The sequence below is a fragment of the Lactuca serriola genome, chromosome 9 (genome assembly GCF_051521515.1).
Source record: "Lactuca serriola cultivar US96UC23 chromosome 9, Lser_US96UC23_V15, whole genome shotgun sequence".
Lineage (NCBI taxonomy): Eukaryota > Viridiplantae > Streptophyta > Magnoliopsida > Asterales > Asteraceae > Lactuca > Lactuca serriola.
In genome coordinates this window covers 205118772-205139594 of record NC_136416.1, presented here as the reverse complement: position 1 = coordinate 205139594, position 20823 = coordinate 205118772, and the positions used below count along the sequence as shown (strand labels likewise).

General features: G+C 31.6%; 1 protein-coding gene across 1 annotated transcript; it reads right to left on the bottom strand.

The window, feature by feature from the left end:
* Positions 1–227: 227 nt before the first annotated feature.
* On the bottom strand, positions 228–18705 carry LOC145072362 (putative sphingolipid transporter spinster homolog 2). Its single transcript, XM_079018776.1, has 16 exons — positions 18570–18705; positions 18123–18260; positions 17885–18016; positions 17713–17814; positions 17517–17621; positions 17348–17423; positions 15452–15526; positions 4193–4295; positions 4072–4099; positions 3864–3955; positions 3710–3786; positions 3503–3616; positions 1689–1808; positions 769–897; positions 607–685; positions 228–526 (listed from the first exon to the last, which is right to left on the bottom strand). Exons 2-16 carry the CDS (start codon positions 18179–18181, stop codon positions 393–395), a joined length of 1425 nt encoding a protein of 474 aa, XP_078874902.1. The 5' UTR covers positions 18182–18260; positions 18570–18705; the 3' UTR covers positions 228–392.
* Positions 18706–20823: the final 2118 nt, after the last annotated feature.

Genomic DNA, 20823 nt, shown 5'->3' with positions numbered 1-20823 from the left:
TTTCTCTTTAATGGACGTTATATATAATGATTATTTGCATGCCATTTTTGTCCAAAAGATCACTAATAAAAAAAGAGTTCCAAAAAAACCGTTTAAAAGGAATATTTTAAACCCAAAAAAATCATTCATGAAATTTGTCTAAATATAATCACGTTTTAGGATTTGTTGATGAAAGTAGCCGCATTTTATTAGAGCTATAAATATTAATCAATCTTTTAAATATCTTAAATACATATTTCCTTAGTCTATGACCAAGTAGCTTTTCATCTTTATTGGTATAAAAAACAGAGAAAAACTATAGATATTTTACAATACACATAGTGACACATAGTGATATATCCGGTATCAGTATACCACGTGTCAACTCCATTAATCTTTTCATCTTTCCTTTTTCATAATAAAGCAGAAGTAATATCTCCATTAGCCACCTCAGATTCAAGCAAATGTGACATATCTGGCTGCTCAACACGTCTCCCCAAATGCTCGCTGTCTTCTTCATATCTATCGACACTATGAAGAAAGATACCTGTAAAAAACAAACATACCACATCAAAAGAAAAAGTCGATCTTTATTTCATTTGTACAAAAAGATGAAAATGCGCTTACCTATAAACCATATTCCGGCTGCTAAAAACAATATTGACGTTAAGATCAAAATAGATGTCCTCCAGTTATCAACTTTGTCCTGTGTCACACATAAAGAATCGTTGATAAATTCAAAACAAAGAATATTAAATAAAGAAAGAAATAAATAGGTAATTTTCAAACCTGTAGGATTCCAAAAAGTGGGGGGGAGGGCACGTCACCAAAGATGTGAATTGACACAGTAGAGATTGCCATTGATAATGGTCGTAAACTTGGTTTAACAGAATTGAGACACACAAGATTCACCGGACCCTGTTATTATTTTTTATTTGTGTTTTTATCAGAATCTAAAGAATATTACTGTGATACATGATACATGATAATATTCAAATGGCTAAACGCAAGAAATTGCAATTTATTTTATTTTTATTACAACATTGTACTTTTAACTTTTTCTTCTTAAAGCATTGTATTGTGAAAAATCCACCTAATCAAGGGATTGTGTTTTCAATATCTTTTTTTCATAATAGAACATTATACTTTGATAAACAACCTTCCAATCTCCTCGATTCTTTGAATGTTAGTTCTAGTATTAGGAGCCATGTTGATTGCTATGATCTCCCTAAATCAACAAGTGTAATCACGAATTGAATTGAAAAAACAAGAACATATTGATATTCAAATGTTTGTTAATGATTGAAAGTATAAGTCTAGCCGTTCGAGAAGCCAAGGATCCCCTACAAGAGAATAACTCTCTGCAAACTGAAACGATAACCCACAACTATCATGCTCCTACTTTGAAAACAAAACTTGTATTACTAAATTACTTAATAACCATTTAACCCAGGAGCTTATTCTTTAGGCATCTTTCCTGTTTTACCCCTTCATTTATAAGTGAACTGCAACAGTGGCTTAAAATATAGCAATAAAATTTGTTTTTTTTCCATGGATGATCTTACTATAAATAGTTGTTTTTCAAAGTACAATGTAGCAAAAGGAAGAAATGAAAATGGGATGCTCTAAGAAACAAATCAATGAAAGTACATTATTATTACTTGCATTGAGCACTAATTCAAATACGCAACAAGTTAATTTCAATTTACCTGACTGGCATCAACAAGAATCTCCCCAATTAAAATGAGAACCAAGAAAACGTATATGTTGCTGAAACAAAAGGCACTAAAGCAAAATATTGCTCCAAAAAATATTGCTATGGAAAGTAACTGCAAAAGGTATATATATATATATATATATATATATATATATATATATATATATATATATATATATATATCAATCAACCAATATAAACCACAAATTTTCCTTCCTATGTTTCTTGGGTGGGACAGAATTTTCTGTCTTAGTCTCAAAACATAGTACAACATGTTTTGTTATGACATGTTATGTACTTGAAATATTATTAAGAGTAAATTACACGAATCATCCTTCATGCATTTGCCAAATGACATGTTCAGCCCATATTTTCAAAAATTAACTTGGACCGTCCCTAATATGTTTAAAAGTTATGTGCTTCATCCCTAATATCGTTAGCCGTTTGTTTTTCCATTAAGTGACCCAAACGCCTAAGGCATTTTAATCTTTTAACTTTAAAAGAAAGACAATAAAAAAAAAAATAACCCTAACTCTATTGACTCTCTCATCTCCCGCGTTAGACCACATGGTATGTATGGGAAACATCTTTCATTTTTTGAGTGTCACGTCACCTTTCACTTACTCTCCTTTCCCTGAAAGCTCACTATCTTTTCCCTCACCAACAAAGATAGGAAATTGTCACTTTTCACTACCTTTCACTTTTATTTTTATTTTTAAATAAAAATAATTGATTTTTAAGATTTATATTTAAAAAAGTAAATATAATTTTCATAAATGATTAAAAAACACAAAAATTAATTAAAATAAAAATACTTCATCAATTAAAATAAAAAATACATAAAAACAAAGTAAGAATAAAAAAACCTAGAAAACAACCAAGATTTAAGAAAACATAACCTAGATTTAAAATATATATATATATATATATATATATATATATATATATATATATACATATATATACATATATATGTATATATATATATATATATATATATATATATATATATATATATATATATATATATATGGGAAGAAAATTTCATAATCTTTTTTTTCTTCTTCAAAACTAGCTCGAAGGCCGGTCCCAAAAGATGATCGGTGTCTTCGGTTTTTTCACCCCACCACTATGTTAATGATGGATTCAGATTCGATGGGTTTCAACAATAGAAAATCAAACCCACTTTTTCTTCTTTGTTTCAGTCTAAAAGTTTTAATGGTGGAATATAGGTTTTAGTTTCAATTTGTGTGGACTTCAAAAATCAAAACCTAATCGAGTTTTTCTTTACGAACATGTGTTCTTTTTATCTTTCTTCCAGTGATTTATGGTTATTGGTCTTTAGTAGGGCTTTGATATCACTTGATTTCTTGTATGTATTAATCAAATCTGGAAATTTCTTATTTTCTTACTATAGATTAATGAAATGGAGGGAATGTTAGAAATGAAAATGAAATAAAATCTTACTTTCTTCAAGAACAAGAACTTCAAAGAAATGGAAATTGAACGAGTTGGGGTTTGTAACAAGATTTGGTTCCTTGGTTGTGGGGGTGGCGTGTTATGGTTTAAATTAGTTTTTATTTTTTTTAAATAATTTTTCTGTAAAAATAAGGGTAAATATGTCAATTTACCATGGTTTAACAACAAAAACTTAACATCATTAACAACATAACCAAATGTACAGCTTTTAAACATACCGGATGGTCCGAGTTAATTTTTGAAAACAATATTGAACGTGCATTTTGACACCTGCACGAGAGACGATTCGTGTAATTTACTCTATTATTAATAAATATAAATATGTACCTTAAAAGCATTGGGGATTGTCGAATTTATGCGATCCAAAATAAGACTTCCTCCTATTGTCCCCACAATTCCACCAACAACTACGATTCCTCCAAATAATAAATCAATATTGTCCTGTAAAATATGAAAAATCCAAATGTGGGAAGCCAAAATATATATGTTTATTTCTTGCATACTAATTTTGGTTTCTATATAAAATGTTGTTACCACTTGATATATGTTATAACCAACTTTTGGGCCCCAATATGAATATACACCAAAGACGAAATTATACGCTATGTAACCTAAAAATCCATTAAAAATTAGAAAATCAAATAATAAATTAAGTGAACAATAGTTGAGATTGAAGAATATTAATTACCTAGAACATTTACAACATATACTTTCTCACTCAAAAGAGCCTTCATATCTTGCCCAAATCTTGATAACTGATTTAATGTATATGAAACATAGCTGAAAAAAATTCCGGTGTAAATAATATAAAAAAAGGTTTTACAGATGAAACTTTTATACAATATTGCTGTGTGAAAGACCTGTAATCTTTCTTTGAGAACTCTTCATTTAAGAACCTTGGGATGATTTTTGCATTTGACATGCCTACATAAACATGGAACTTGTTAAAGTATATTGAAAAAAGGCGTTATCTTAATGTTAATAAAATACTAATTTAATAGAAATTGTTAAATGTACCTTTCATTTGCAAAGGTTTCATTACAAAACCCAAAATAGCAAATGGAAGCATTAGAATTGCTTCGCCAAAAAATGCATAGCGCCAACCTAAACCAGTTCCAACCTATAAATCAATAAACAGAACCGAATATGTTATGACATTCATTAGAATGAGACTGAAGCGAATGGAAAAAAAAAATAGTCTTATGTCCCAACCAAAAAGATTTGACAAGATGGGACACATCTCGTGTTTGTAAAAAAAATATTTTTATCAAAGACTTGAACCTTATATATATATATATATATATATATATATATATATATATATATATATGTGTGTGTGTGTGTGTGTGTGTGTGTGTGCATTTTCTAGATTGATGACCCACTTCTTGTGGGGAATGGATTTATAAGAATCCTAAAAACATGATTGATGTCTAATGTTAAAATGAATAAAGAGAAGTTTATCCGCTCTCTAGACATTTAAACGATTTCGCTGGACACTATGGATATACAAGTATGTACTCCAATTTCTCTGTGCTGAAGAGTTACTAATCAGTTGGTAGAGTACTTTATTGCTACTTCTGCCAATTTTGAAGTCTCCGATCCATATGTAGCCCACCAATCAACTTCATCCATTGTCACGACATCGGCTTGCGTTGCGGCTTTAGAGTAGATTCCTTTTTCATATGAAATGTCGCAAATTATTCTCGTAACATCCTTTCTTCTTTAATTTCTGCAATCCTATGAAACACTTCCATAAGACCGACTAAAATCTTTATGTTTTGGTTAGGAGCTTTTCTTTCCATGTCACCGGGTGCCAAGTTCTCTAGATAATAATTATCATAAAATTTAGGACTTAAAGCAATCCCCACACAATAAAGTGGGATTGGCATCTTTTCCATCTAGCCACAACAATATTTCCAACTTGAAGGTAATAACTTGAATATTTATTTTCCAACATATTATCTTTGAGCTCACCTAGCATGTTGTCCATTCTTTTATGTTGTCCATTCTTTCATACATTTCTCCCATTTTGGGACCTTCACCATCACAAAACTTAATTAGCAAAATATGGGGGTTTTGTAATAGCCAAAATATTCTCACCATCTTCCGAAAACTCGTAATCCTTAATTGTATTAGTGACTTTTGCCCAACTATTCGAATGTTTTCGTTCCCATTTTTTACCCATTCCCGCCAAGAATTGAGAATGATAGTCATGGAAAGGGCCTTCCTATAATTCAATAACATGTCTTTGCAACCTTCAATAACTCCAATATTGAGTTTTCTCTAAAAAAAATGTAAGCCATGGGTGTGGTTAAGAAAATACTTGACAATTTCCTTACCTTACTTATATGTTGAGGTTAGCTAATAAAATTTGATAGCCAAGTCTTTAAAGATCATATTTAAAGTGTGCACACAAAAAGGAACCAAAAATATATATGTATACCTTCTCGATTTCCCACCCAACCTTTTTGCAATTAGTTGTGTTGTCTGTTACAACGTGTAACGCATTGCTTGGTCCAATGCTATCAGTGGCTCCAGGAAGAAACTTAGAAATTGCTACCCCCTTTTTTTTCACCCCGTAGAAGTCTTCCGAGTACATAAATATTGCACCATGCAAATTAAGCGCAAGAACATTGATAGAGGGTTATGTGTAACATTAAACCACCAATCTAATACGATTGAGACTCCTTGTGCATATCATGTGTCTTTAACCGGAGCTCTTTCTCAACATCTTTAACACATTCATCAGATAATAAGGTTCTCGCTTTTAGACATGATGGGGGTTTGTATCCATCCGGTGTATTCTTGATGGCACTAACCATTTCTAGAAATTGCGAGTTAGGTGACACATTGAAAAGGAATTCCATTAGCACACAATCATCGAATCATCATCAAGTCCACCGCGTTTCTCTCTAATATGCCAAAAGATTCTTCTATGTGTTTCCTAAAGGATAAATTTTTTAAAGAGTACTAAATTCTTCAAACACTTTGAGAGAGCAAAATTTCCTGCTTCTTTTACATTCTTCAAAAGTCTTTCATGCCTTTCTTGATCTCTAACCATGGTTAAACTGATGGTTTTTAAGGCATAAGAACAATCATATGTGCTCATACAAACCCTAATGCTTGGATCTAGGTTTCTCTATTGTACATGCTTTGAATCCAAGACTAATAACCTTAGATCTAACATATTATAAACTGAATTAGGGTTTATAGAATTACCTTTAATTGTTATATAGTAATAACAATTAATTCCTTGCTTGAATAGGCCTTAGAAAGCTTAGTGCCTCAAGTGCTGCACCTCTAATGGAGTCACAAACACCTTATGCAACTTGGATGAAGAGGAGAAGAGAGGGGAGGCACCAAAAACGGCTGGAAACCCTAATTGAAGTGTTGTCCACGTTTTTGGGGCATAGGGGCCCTTTATATACATGTAGGCTATTAGGGTTTACAACTAGGAAACCCTAATTTGACTGCTTAGGCCCTAAGCAGCCCATGGACTCCTTAAACATATCCCTTGGACAATTTCTAATGGGCTTCCCATAGAATTCGTCCAACCTATATATTATTAGGTGATCCATAGCCCAATTATAATTATCTTATAATTACAACTTCAGTCCCCTAAGTTTAATTAATCTCTTTTAGCCATAAAATTAATTAACAATTAATTCTTGACTAATATTAATTAAACAATATGATTTCTCCTTTAATATATTATTCTCATAATATATTAATAAATCATATTTTAAACCTTTCTCTCCTTAAATCATCCTACATATTGCTATGGTGAAGGCAACCCAAAAGGACCATGCTCATAATCGGGTCAAGTACATACCAAAATAGTTATGGACTTAGACACTAATCCAACAGTCTCCCACTTGGATAAGTCTAATAACTATTTTCCGTATGACTTCAGAACCTGATCAGCAATCGTAGCTTTCAAAAGCCGCTGCCAACTCTGATCTTATCAGATAGCGTGTCCTCTAGATAAGGGATTATATATTCCTCCATTCTCAAGATATCGTATAGACAAAAGACATGAATTTCAATCATTCTCTCTATACTGTTTCCCGACTTCCGATTTATGACGACTGATAACAGACTACAATTTAAGACATTAACTTAGTCCCGGCTTGGCCAAGCGCTTAGGTGTCATCACTAAATCATCGAGAGGCCCATAGATATCGCTTTTATCCTACTTTGGGTAAAAGGAATGGATAAACTTCGACTCATATGCTCGCTTGCATTTATTAATCAAATCACACACAACAATAAGTTTTATAACACCAAGTTACTGGTGCGTTTACTTATTATCAATGTGTAACCGACCAACAAATAACAACTCACACGTCTCGGTTTCAAGAATATACAATATTATCGTCTCACTAATCACTCGTGATAAAACCATGAAGTGATCCAAGTGAGCGTGGGTTTAATCCAATACTCTAATCTTATCAAAGCACTCATGAACTCTGCAGCAAACTTGTGCCATGTCTAAACACTTCAGACAATCTACAGACAGATTCATGACAGTCTTCCTTCATACTTACTTCCAACGTATGACCGACTGTGGATGTTTGAATAACCTAGTTATTATGGAAGTCAAAACATGCAAATTGAAACATAACAATAATATTTAATCCTATATGGCCTCAAACTTGTGAGAGTAAATAAAACATTTCTATTTAACCACCATATTGATTACTCATTATTATCGTTTACTGTTTCAGAAAATCAACTTATTACTTAAATTACAACAACAGCTGTCCCATGCATAAAGCATGCACACTATGTTTCCTATGGTCCTTACTTTGTGAAATAGATCATTGAAAAACCTTTTTAATGATGCTAATTTCACAATTCCCAATCCTTATCATTAGTGTAAGAACACAAGGTTCTTGGCACTACTAGAATATGCTAGATTCTAACATTTTATGCAACGATCCTTTCGTAAAGTCATAGCACAAAAGTCACCAACACTTGGCTAATGAAATTACAAAGTGCTTTCTTAGAAATTGTTACATGACAATTCCATAGACGTGAAGTCTCACATTCAAAGTACATTCCTTTGAACATCCTTCTTGCATAAAAGTTTCTAATCTAGACATAGATTCTTAATATCCAACTCCCAATATGGAAACATTTCCATATTTTCCATATGACAACTCATTCTTAATAGAATCTTATCTATTCATAATAATGTCGATATGGTCCATCCAATACCATACTTCCAACTACTCACAAGCGACCAATCCTCAGCGAACTTTGGATCATCCTTTGATAGTTGTTTAATTATTTTAGTCAAAACCAATTCTAGTCCTTTTTCCCTCTTAATGCGCTAGACATTTAGAAAATTTTAGAATGGTAAAATATTATAGCATTTTCAATCGATCCTATACCCGAAGCGTATGGGACACAATGCATAATGTCTTACATAAAGATATGATACTTTACCAATCTTTTGCCATAATATTTTATGTGTCATGTTCTCACAATTCGAACTATGAAGAGGGATGCCGTAATCATAATCGAATTTTAAGAACACACAATGTATCCTTTGACTGAAAGTATTAAAATTTCTCAATCTAAGCTTTAGATATTGAAACGAAGTATAATATTCTCTCCCTTAATTATATTAAAACAACTTTTCAACCCATGCAACTTTGCAAATTGAATCTTTGTTTTTCTATAATTAATATTGCTAACTTGCAATACTCGTCATAATAATCATACAAGCATAACACTTATGCTCCCACTATCATGATTATTATCATATAAGCATAACACTTATGCTCCCACTAGCTTTGACATGTATTCAGAAAACAAATGAACTTCCAGAAAACAATGTCTACTGAATTTCTGAAATTCATATTTCTAATACAAGATGCTTCGATAAGCCTTTATCTAAGCTTCTTAATTTTATACACCTTTGCCTTAGATAGCTCATATGTGTGCTTAAACAATTCAGAACTTATGTTACTAAGTTCCAAATGTTCAAACTAACTGCCAAATCTCACAATTCGAACTATGGAAAGGGATGCCGTAACCATAATCGAATTTGAGAATACAATTTTCACAATTGCTATCTTCTTAAGATCTCTCTTAGTGAAAGCATTTCCTCACAGTCATTTTCATGAAGGAGGGAATCTTATGACACTTAGATCTTACGGTGTATGAATTCCTATCCATGTGAATTAGCCAAAATCAAGGTTTGCGACAAATCCAAATTCATATGGACTGAACTTTCTTAATCTTGATTTCTTGCCTTATGGTAACACGAGTGCCCACCATGTCTTCCAAGTAGTTTAGTTACTTGTCCTTTCATATCAATGTACTTTCCATCGACTAAGGCGTTAGTATGCATTCAAATGAGAACTTATAGAACTCATATACACAATTAACTCAATTGGAATGGCACAGAAACAAAATAATGTCAGCACGATAGGTTGTAAACCTCAAGTCGTGTGCTAGTGATGATCGATAAGGTTTATTCTTGATTTGTTCTTGAAACCTTTCAAGACCATTAATACTTCCACTGACTCCTTGACATATACGATTCTCTTGTCAAGAAACATTTCTTGACAAAGCAAATATTCAAGAGTTAGTGTAGTTCTTATCAAGACAAAACACTTCACAAATTGGTCCTGGTTGGTCTTTGTCTTATCCAAGACATCACAACTTACCAATTTCTAATGTGCAAGAATAAGAAAATTTTTCCAAATTCCACATTTGATGAGTGTTATAAACCTACTTAAGACTTGTCACTCAATGTCACAATCTTGGAGTATGACTCTAAGACTTGATATTGGAACGAAGTATGATTGACTCTTTGATTTAACCATTTCTACAATTCTCGATTCCTCTTCTTAGACATGCAATTGCACTAAGACTCACTTAGAGGATCAATTGAGACATGTTTCTTAATCATAAAGACTTATCATAAAACACAATAAAAGGTACTCTCCCTTCTTCTTAGAATAGAGAAACTTTTATCTTTCTGCCTACTTGATTCTTCTTTATTCGTTCTACTATTCATTGAAACTCTTTCAATCAACTTAGAATTATACTTAATCTTATAAGTATAACCATATTTACTAAACTTTAGTAAATCATGACGAATATCTTTGTCACTCTTGTGGTAGACTTGATCAACGTACGACCTAGTGTACTCGATCTCCTAGTCCTCCAATTGACACTTTGCCAACGAATTAGTCTAAGTTTCCCAAATGTGAAAGTTTTTCATTCATCATACAATGCACATTGCATGATTCCAAGTTTCTGTCCAATTGAAACTTGGGTGATGAGAAACTCTCCCTATTTGGTAAAATTTTGACATTTCCACAAATAACACAATTAAGAATCAAACCCATTATTGCTAATAATAGAAACATTCAAACATTAATTCTTTCATACATGCCATTGCAAGGATAAATAAAGTCAAAATTCATTTTATTGCGGAAAAATTTTGTCCTTACAATTCAACTCAATTGAAAAACTATGTTATTACATATTTCTTAACAATCTATTCTAACTCCAAGTAGTAGCTCAAGAATCCAATCTTCAAGTAATGCGATCGAAATCCATTTCTTCACGATCAGATTCAGCTCACTTCTTCCCTTAAGCTTCCTCTCTTTTCTTCGATCCTACAAAACATCAAAATGCAATCTTATCACATCATGTATTAAGAACCTAGAATAGGAACTTAAAAGAGTTAGATAATGGATTTTACCTGAAGTGGAGCCAAACGACTTGACTCTCCCATCTCTTAGATCTCTCAGGTAATTTGGGCAGCTTCGTCTCCAATGCCCCTTCTCTTGGCAATAAAAGCAAATGGACTCCTTTGGCACAGCACATCGGACAATCACAGACTTAATTCTTTCTGCACTTCCAATGTTACCAGTGTCCATTGAAGTTTGAGAGTTTGATTCACCAGACAAGTTTTCTTGATTAGCACGCCAAATCATTGCTGATTCAGCAGCTATAAGCAAATAGGTGAGATCAATAAGGGTCACGTCGTGATCCATCATATAGTACTCTCTAACGAACTCACTATATGATTCAGGAAGTGACTGAAGAACCCAGTCAGCAGCCAACTCGCTTGAAATCTCGACACCCAACCTGCTTAACCTATCAATGTGTGACTTCATCTCTAAGACGTGTGCACACACAGGTTTCCCATCTTCGTGTTTACTTGCCAAAAGGGCTTGAATGAGCTTGAATTTTCAAGCCTTTGAACTTGTGGGTCAGGGAGAACAATTAGAGGAGGTGGAGGAAGTGAAGCATGACTCTCATTTCCTTGATCGTATCTCGGAACGTCATCTTCATTTGGAAAACTTGTTCCATGGGATTTGGGAAGACCATTGTAAGATTCAGACATCTACTAAACGGGAGAAAATTCAAGTTATGTTGATTAGAATTCTTGATGTAACACCCAAATGAAACACCAAACTAGGATCCAACACAATACTCTACGACCTAGAAGAGGGATGCCGGAATCTAGTTGCAGAATATTTGAAGGTAGGTAAATGACGATTTACCAATTTCCACCATGAAAAACGAAAAGGAAGATTAAGTTTTAAATGAATTGAAACTCCTAGATCTTTTGAGATTCATTGAACTTTTCAATGGCATGTTTAATCTCGATTATGCCCTACTATTTGTGACTGGGATGCCGAGGATCACAAACAAGGTGTGAATAACCATACGAATCACGTGGTGCACCCAATGCTACAATCACCTAATCAATGTGCCGGTTAGCCACACACGCTCCATTGATCTATAACAAACATCGAGTCACCCTTCGCTACCAATGTCATCCCCAAATTAGTGTGCCGGTTAACCACACACGCTCCACTAACGTTTGACAGGGGTACGAAGTGTAATTCTATGGATTAGCATACAATTTCACATTTTTCCTAAAGTAACTATGATTTGGGAATTTGAAAAAGCATTTAGTTACTTTGTACTTCATTATACTTATAATGGAAGGTTTCTGTCCTATCCTACCCGTTCGGCTAACGACCCTCCACTAGTCAAGAGTGCGGTGGGTAAGAGTGGATACCCATTCAATCGCCATTTTATAGGCAATTTCCTTAAACACCCCTTATAGACCAGCTTCGTGAATGAGGCCTACTAACGGTAAGACTGAATTGTTAGTTATACATATATAATATTAAACTTTTAATGTTATATATAGTATAAGGGTGTATTTTACACTTTTAAAATACTAGGTGGTTTAAATTATACTTTTAATTAACCAAAATCATTATGGATTTATTAAATTTCTTTTAATTATACACTTAATTAATTTAATAAAACCATAAGGGTTTAATTTGAACTTTTCAAAATCAGGGTTTTGGAATTTAGACTTTCAAAATTAACTTTTAATCAACAATTTAAATTCCAAAACTTGAGGGCAAGTTTTGAAACTCTTCAAAACAATTAGGTTTTAATCTCACTTAAAATTTTCGAATTTAAGACATTTAAATTAAAATTTTAAATATTAAAACTCTTGATTTAATAATTACCATAAATTAACCAATTAATTTAAATTATTAAATCACAAGGGATTATCTAGATCATGAGGATAATTACCAATTATACATCTAAGATATCCTAATCCCTTGAATCCCTCTCTAAATCTCGAAAATAAGGGATGGGATAATTCAAGATCTTTAATTACCATATTTAACAATTAAAAGATTATTACAAGATATGGGATTATCCAAATCCCTAAAATTTAGGATCTAACCTTGGGGAAGGAGGTAATTTCGAAATCCAAGGGTTGGATAACCCTAGATTTCAAAATCTTGGAGGCTAAGGAAAGGATTTGGGAAACCCTAGCAAAAATCGCCATCAAGGGTTTTGCAACCCTAATTGCGAAAATTACCTAGCCTTTAGGGTTTATTAGCCATAAACCCTAATATGTCAAATTCATAAAACATATAAGCATCAAATACAACTGAAACCAATCAAGGCTCTGATACCACTGATGGTTTTTAAGGCATAAGAACAATCATATGTGCTCATACAAACCCTAATGCTTGGATCTAGGTTTCTCTATTGTACATGCTTTGAATCCAAGACTAATAACCTTAGATCTAACATATTATAAACTGAATTAGGGTTTATAGAATTACCTTTAATTGTTATATAGTAATAACAATTAATTCCTTGCTTGAATAGGCCTTAGAAAGCTTAGTGCCTCAAGTGTTGCACCTCTAATGGAGTCACAAACACCTTATGCAACTTGGATGAAGAGGAGAAGAGAGGGGAGGCACCAAAAACGGCTGGAAACCCTAATTGAAGTGTTGTCCACGTTTTTGGGGCATAGGGGCCCTTTATATACATGTAGGCTATTAGGGTTTACAACTAGGAAACCCTAATTTGACTGCTTAGGCCCTAAGCAGCCCATGGACTCCTTAAACATATCCCTTGGACAATTTCTAATGGGCTTCCCATAGAATTCGTCCAACCTATATATTATTAGGTGATCCATAGCCCAATTATAATTATCTTATAATTACAACTTCAGTCCCCTAAGTTTAATTAATCTCTTTTAGCCATAAAATTAATTAACAATTAATTCTTGACTAATATTAATTAAACAATATGATTTCTCCTTTAATATATTATTCTCATAATATATTAATAAATCATATTTTAAACCTTTCTCTCCTTAAATCATCCTACATATTGCTATGGTGAAGGCAACCCAAAAGGACCATGCTCATAATCGGGTCAAGTACATACCAAAATAGTTATGGACTTAGACACTAATCCAACATAAACATCTTCTAATGTCAAAAAGTGCACAATTTTGGTGTAAGAGCTTGTAAACTTCCCTTTACAGTGATTACAAACGATGCAGTTATCGCGGTCAAAATTCAAATAACGATCACCGGCTACTATTTGAAATTGTGGTGATCAATGCCATCAAAATCACAATCTTGATCATAAGAAAGTAAAATCCTAGGTATGAAAAACGACCATATCGCATACAAATCATATTTAGGGTAGGATCGAAGGTATTATCGTAGGATCGGGATCCGATCCGATCCTACCTTCCCTTGACTTTTTTTATGCAAATGAAAAATTGGATTTACAACTTTATATCTTTTATCATTTACCAATTTATCGTTTATCATTTTGTGTTGTAAGTTGTAACTAAAGTTTTGAAGTTTTTATAGTTTTTGAACAGAAAACAAAATGTTTGAAAATAATTAGTTAAAATTATGTTTTATTTTGTAGGGTCTTAGGATCCCGATCCTAATCTTTCAAACCCAAAAACGATCATACCTAAGATCCTGATTTTGACAACTTTAGCGGTGCGGTTGTATATCGCTTTTTTATGTATAATTTATATTATATATTTATATATAATTTATATATTAGAGTACTAATACTAATTATATTATATAGAACCAATATCATTAAAAGTCATAAAAATAAAAATAAAACATAAAGCATAAATACATAATATTCTAATATAGTAATATGGAAATTAGTCATGCATTCTAATTAAAAGAGGAGAATTTGTGTGCTTTCTAATTAGGTTTGCATTTTTGATATTTGGGCAATTGGGTTATTAAAACAAAATCCATATATTCGGTTGAGCTAGTTAAAAAAAGAAAGAACAGAATTATATTTAAATAGCCCATAGACGCATTTTTCTTTGTCAAGTAGCGCAAGATGGACTAAATTGTAAAGGAAGTGATTCGTACACAACAATTTTTCTCCATACACAACAATTGGTGCTTTAAAATGTTGTATTGTACAACTCTGTAAAACATAAATTGTTGTGTATGGCGGGGGCGGACGCAGGATTTCACAGTAGGGGTTGCACGAGAAAGTCAGGGATTGCACGATAGTAGAAAAAGTAAAATTTTTAAAAAATTTCGAAAAATTTTCTAACTGCGGCCGGAAAAATCAGGAGTTGCCGGTGCCACCGGTGACCCCACCTAAATCCGCCCCTGGTTGTGTACAAATCACTTCCTAAATTGTAATATCGCCTGTTGCACCACTATTGCATTGACGGAAAGAACAGTGGATCACGATAACAACGCCACCACCATTTGGGAAATCACTGTCATAGACCTCCATGAAACATTATAGGACCACTATTTCGTAAGAGACACGGTCCGCGATTTCCCGCCAAAAATGAAATCTCGGCTAGAACATGAAAAAAGGACGTCTGGAACACCGAATTATAGGCGTTTGGGACGAATTAGGTAACTATGCTAGAAAGCATGTTTTATCTTATCTTATATGGTGGCATACCAATCCACCATAGACATCACCAATAGCAACTCCAGCAGGTACGCTTATATGGAATATTCCCAGCCACAAGGTTCTCTATAAAACAAAATGGATGTAAGTTTCATTGTTGCAACCATAAATTAAAAGAATAAAATAAAATAATACTCCTCCGTCCCAAAATTATTATCCACAGACAAGAGATAGATTAAGGAAACATTAACTACCACTAACTTTAGTTGGTTAAATAATAATGAGAGGATATTTTGATAAAAATATTATTTATTTTTAGAAATGAAGTATTATTTTGAAACAAACCAAAAAGGAAAAATGAACTATAATTTTAGGACGGAAGGAGTAATAAGTGAGTGTCTTTGGGAAATTTTTTAATAAAATCCTAAATTTTATTTTTTCAATAGAAAAGTCCCGACTTTTTAACTTTTTGACATGTTCAGCATGTCATGAGACTAGATTGTTAATTTTTCCAAAATAATGACACTTTTCTGCAGATTTCGTCAATATTTGTATAAAATGTATAAACATATTTTTTTACGTATTTATATCTATTTTTAGGTATATATATATATATATATATATATATATATATATATATATATATATATATATATATATATATATTTAAATGTATAAACCTATTTATATGTATTTTTAACCATTTCACGTATTTTTATGTACTTTTGCATGCTATTTTTTTTATGTATTATGTATTTATATGCATTTTTACATATTTATGTATCTTTTAAGTTTTTTATATAGATGTTTATGTATTTTAAATGTATAAACATATTTTTTACGTATATATATATATATATATATATATATATATATATATATATATATATATATAAGTATTTTACATAGTTTTTTTTATGTAGGAAAACAATCTAGACATACTCTAAGAAACTGGACGAATCGGATGAAATGGTGAAGATGACTTGAGGTAGAAAAATACATAAATATGTAAAAAAAATGTAGTTATACATTTAAAATACATAAAAATACATAAACATCTATATAAAAAACTTAAAAATATATATAAATACATACAAATACGTAATACATAAATAAAACATACTATAGAAATACATAAAAATATGTAAAATACTTAAAAAATACTTATAAATATGTAAAACAATGCATTTATTCATATGAAATACATAAAAATACATAAACATCAATATAAAAATCTTAAAAAATACATAAATATGTAATACATAAAAATATACAAAAAAATAAATAAAAAATATGTAACATAATTAAAAATACATATAAATACGGAAAAATATGTTTAAAAATTTAAAATACATAAAAAATGTAACCAATTATATAAAAAAGTTTTAAAAAAATGCTTAAATACGTATATATATATATATATATATATATATATATATATATATATATATATATATACACGTAATACATAAAAAAATAACACATAAAAATACATATATAAATATGTAAAAAAAATGCGTTTATACATTTAAAATACATATATAAGTAAAAAATACATTTATATATTTAAAATACATAAAAATACGTAAACATATACATACAAAAACTTAAAAAGGTACAAAAATACATAAAAGTAGACATAAATATGTAAAAAATATGTTTATATATTATATATAAGTTTTGAGGAAATTTGATCATTATTTTGGAAAATTTAAGGATTTGGTCTCATTACCAGCTGAACAGGTCAAAAATGACTAAGTGAATAAACTAGTCGGTTTCTTGGGCTTTTTTATTCAAAAAAAGTTAAAAAGTCGAGATTTTTCTATTTTTAAATTTAGGACTTTATTAAAAAAAATTCCTAAAAGTATGAAACTTTTCTGGAGATTTCCCTAAATTAGAAACACAAAACATATAAATGTGTGGGAATTAGCAAGTAACAAAGAGAACCTCAGATACCGGAGCATTCTCAACAATCAATGGAGCTGCAAGACCTATATAAGAGGCTTCACCAACACCAACTAACCTGAAAACAACAATATTTCAGTTACACCAAAAGAAAAAAAAATCAAATTTATGAAGGTTGATGGTGTTTGAAAGGGTAAAATGGTCAACTTACATTCGACAGATAGTGATCGACCAAAAATCAACCGAAAACCCACAACCAACTACAGCAAGTGTCCACACCGACAATCCAACTCCAATAAGTCTAAAAGGATTAACGCTGTGCTCATATACACACAAAAAAAATAGTTTAAAAAAAAAAATCAGACATGTGATATTTATCTAACCATGAAAGAAAGAAAGAAATTTACCTCTTGGCCAAGGATGCAAATATTGGACATGCAATAAGAAGTCCAACCATGAAAGCAGAAGCTAGAATACCATCTTTAAAATTGCTTAGATCAAAACTCCCCCTGTAGAAAAAAAAATTAAAGAACATATGACTAATGATGTTATGAATATAACACACAAAATCAGACTTACTGAATTCCACTACCATCTGAACACACATTACTCTCTGTACAAATTCTAGGGCTCCCATTTACACCATTAGTGGAAATTGCTCCTCGATCTATATAATTTATCATGTTGATCGCACAGAAAAACACAAGCAACCTGTGCATTGTGTGAATTCCCACGTTAGTTAGCTGGATTTTGTTTTTTTATCTAATCAAGAAGTGAAAGGGGGAAAAGAGAAGAAACATGAAGAATGTACGTGAACCTTTTGGGAGTAAACCAAGAAGGAGCAGACTCAGGTAATGGAGTTGGATCTATTGCCATTTTTTCTTTCGTCTCTGTCTCAGTGTGACACTAACGCTTGAAATTTCTTGATCTTCAAGTCCTGTGTTAAACCTTCTTCCTGTACGATTACGTTTTTATCAGTGCATAGATAAAGTATGATGGAAAATGTAAGTTTTTCTTCTGATTCTATGTATGATTCCTTCTCCACATCACATCTATATCCAAAACCTAACGATAATTTGTGAAAAATCCTTTTTTCCTACCATAGAAATCCCGAATAAAAGTCTTTGTTTCGGTAGACCAGAAACTAATAATCATCAATCGAAGTTGAGGAAATACACATCGAGCAATTTACTACCAAAAAAAAATGTCGGCTGCTATTGCAAGTAATTGGATTTGACTAAAGAAAAAGCTCGACGGAACTTACAGGAAGGCGGTGACGGCCGACAGAGACGGTGATCAGTGGCGGGAGACTTCGAATCTGATTAATATGTTCTGAATACGCCGTGTGTATGAGTGAGTGTATGTTGTAACACTTCTTTATTGGTAAGGGTATATTACACGAATGGTCTATGTGGTTTGGGCAATCAGCGCATTTGGTACTTAAACATTTTTGTAATTCGGACCATTCCTGTATTTTGTTATTATTCGGACAATTAATATAAATTGAAATACCAAAATAGTACTAGATTAATATATTGAACGTATTTGTTTCTTTTGGTTAAATTAATGCATATATCAATTAAAATACGATACATTCATATCACATGCACACATAATTTAAAGTGAGATGATTGAGTTCTATTATGTAAATATTGTCAAGATTTGGAAGCGATGTGATTTATTTCAAACTCTTAAAGAACAAAGCAAAAGAGTTATAACTATTATCATAAAAACTATTGGTTTTATAACCTATGTCTAATTTAGCCCTAACTTTTTTGTCATGTAAAAGCCATACTATAAGTTTTCATGAAACCTTTCATTTTTAACATATTATCTCATACATACTATAAGTTTTCATGAAACCTTTCATTTTTAACATATTATCCGGTCATTCCTATGTGGCAAAATGTTATATTGATTTTAGTTAACATGGCTGCTAACTAGAGTCGCCACATCAGCCCATTAGGAAAACAAAAATAGAAAAATGCTAAAAACGAAGTCTGAACCCATTACCTAAAATTAGAAAAATTCTGCAAAAATAAAGTTGGCTAGGATTGAACTCGTCGCATAAGAAAAGAGGGCCAACGACTTGGCCATTTGAGCTAAAGGTTATCTTGGCTATTCCTTTTGTTAAATACATATTATCTCAGACTATAAGTTTTCATGAAACCTTTCATTTTTAACATATTATCCGGTCATTCCTATGTGGCAAAATGTTATATTGATTTTAGTTAACGTGGCTGCTAACTAGAGTCGCCACATCAACCCATTAGGAAAACAAAAATAGAAAAATGCTAAAAACGAAGTCTGAACCCATTACCTAAAATTAGAAAAATTCTACAAAAATAAAGTTGGCTCTGATTGAACTCGTCGCATAAGAAAAGAGGGCCAACGACTTGGCCATTTGAGCTAAAGGTTGTCTTGGCTATTCATTTTGTTAAATACAACCCCCCCCCCCCCCCACACACACACACACACACACAAACACACACATACACACACACACACACACACACATATATATATATATATATATATATATATATATATATATATATATATAAAGAGAGAAAGAGGTTCAAATGAAAACTAAGAAAAAATATAACTCTAGGAAGCATTTCTTAATTTTTTTTCTTTAAGAATATTTTAGACAAATCAAACATTAATATTATATTAAACATATTTTTTCATTCAATGGTCCATAATCAGTTGTCACAACTTGTCCTTGGACCAACGCATTAAACATATTTTTTCATTCAATAGTCTATAATCGGTTGTCATTTGTTCTTGGACCAACGTCGGACTAACACCAAATTTAGTAGTATTTTTCTGGTCCTATTCACACCTTAATAAAATAAACATTATAACTTTCATTTCTTTGTAAATATTTTTACAAATACGTATTCACACATTAACAAAATAAACAATATAACTCTCATTTCTTTGGTAATACTTTTTAAAAATACCATTTCATTTTTGTAGCCAAAACACAAAATTTAATAATAATAAAAATAGAATTTTGCCTTCACAAATTCAATTTTCTCTTTTCTAAATGGTAGATTTCTTTAAAAAAATATATATATCATTCATAAGACATATTATAGTTTGTCCAAAATATAGTTTGTGTCCAAGTAGTATTTCGTATGGGGTTTTGTTTGCAATGGTTCTTGACGACAGCCTATTCACAATATAGGCGGCTGTCATTATGCATTCACCCCCAAATTTTATTGGTGTATTCGATTGAAACCTGAGAGCCCTAGCTATTTCAAGCAAGTGCCTATGTTTTCTCTCAACTACCCCAATTTGTTGTGGGGTATGAACACATGAAGTTTCAAGCAAAATTCCATTTTCTTCATAGAAATTCAACATTTGGTTCGACACAAACTCACCACCATTATCACTTCTAATTCTCTTACTCCTTCTTTCAAATTGGGTATTAACCATATTATGAAATGCTATTAAACTAGTATTTGCATTAGATTTATTTTTGATCGAATATAACCATGTTGATATGCTAA

Excerpts from the sequence above, each read along its gene's own strand:
- LOC145072362 (XM_079018776.1), bottom strand. The coding sequence starts at position 18,181 with ATGGCAATAGATCCAACTCCATTACCTGAGTCTGCTCCTTCTTGGTTT. Across the intron at positions 4,296-15,451 it reads GTGATGTCTATGGTGGATTG|GTTGGAACTGGTTTAGGTTG; the intron begins GTATGCCACCAT and ends ATTGATTTATAG. Across the intron at positions 3,787-3,863 it reads ATATGTTGTAAATGTTCTAG|GTTACATAGCGTATAATTTC; the intron begins GTAATTAATATT and ends ATGGATTTTTAG.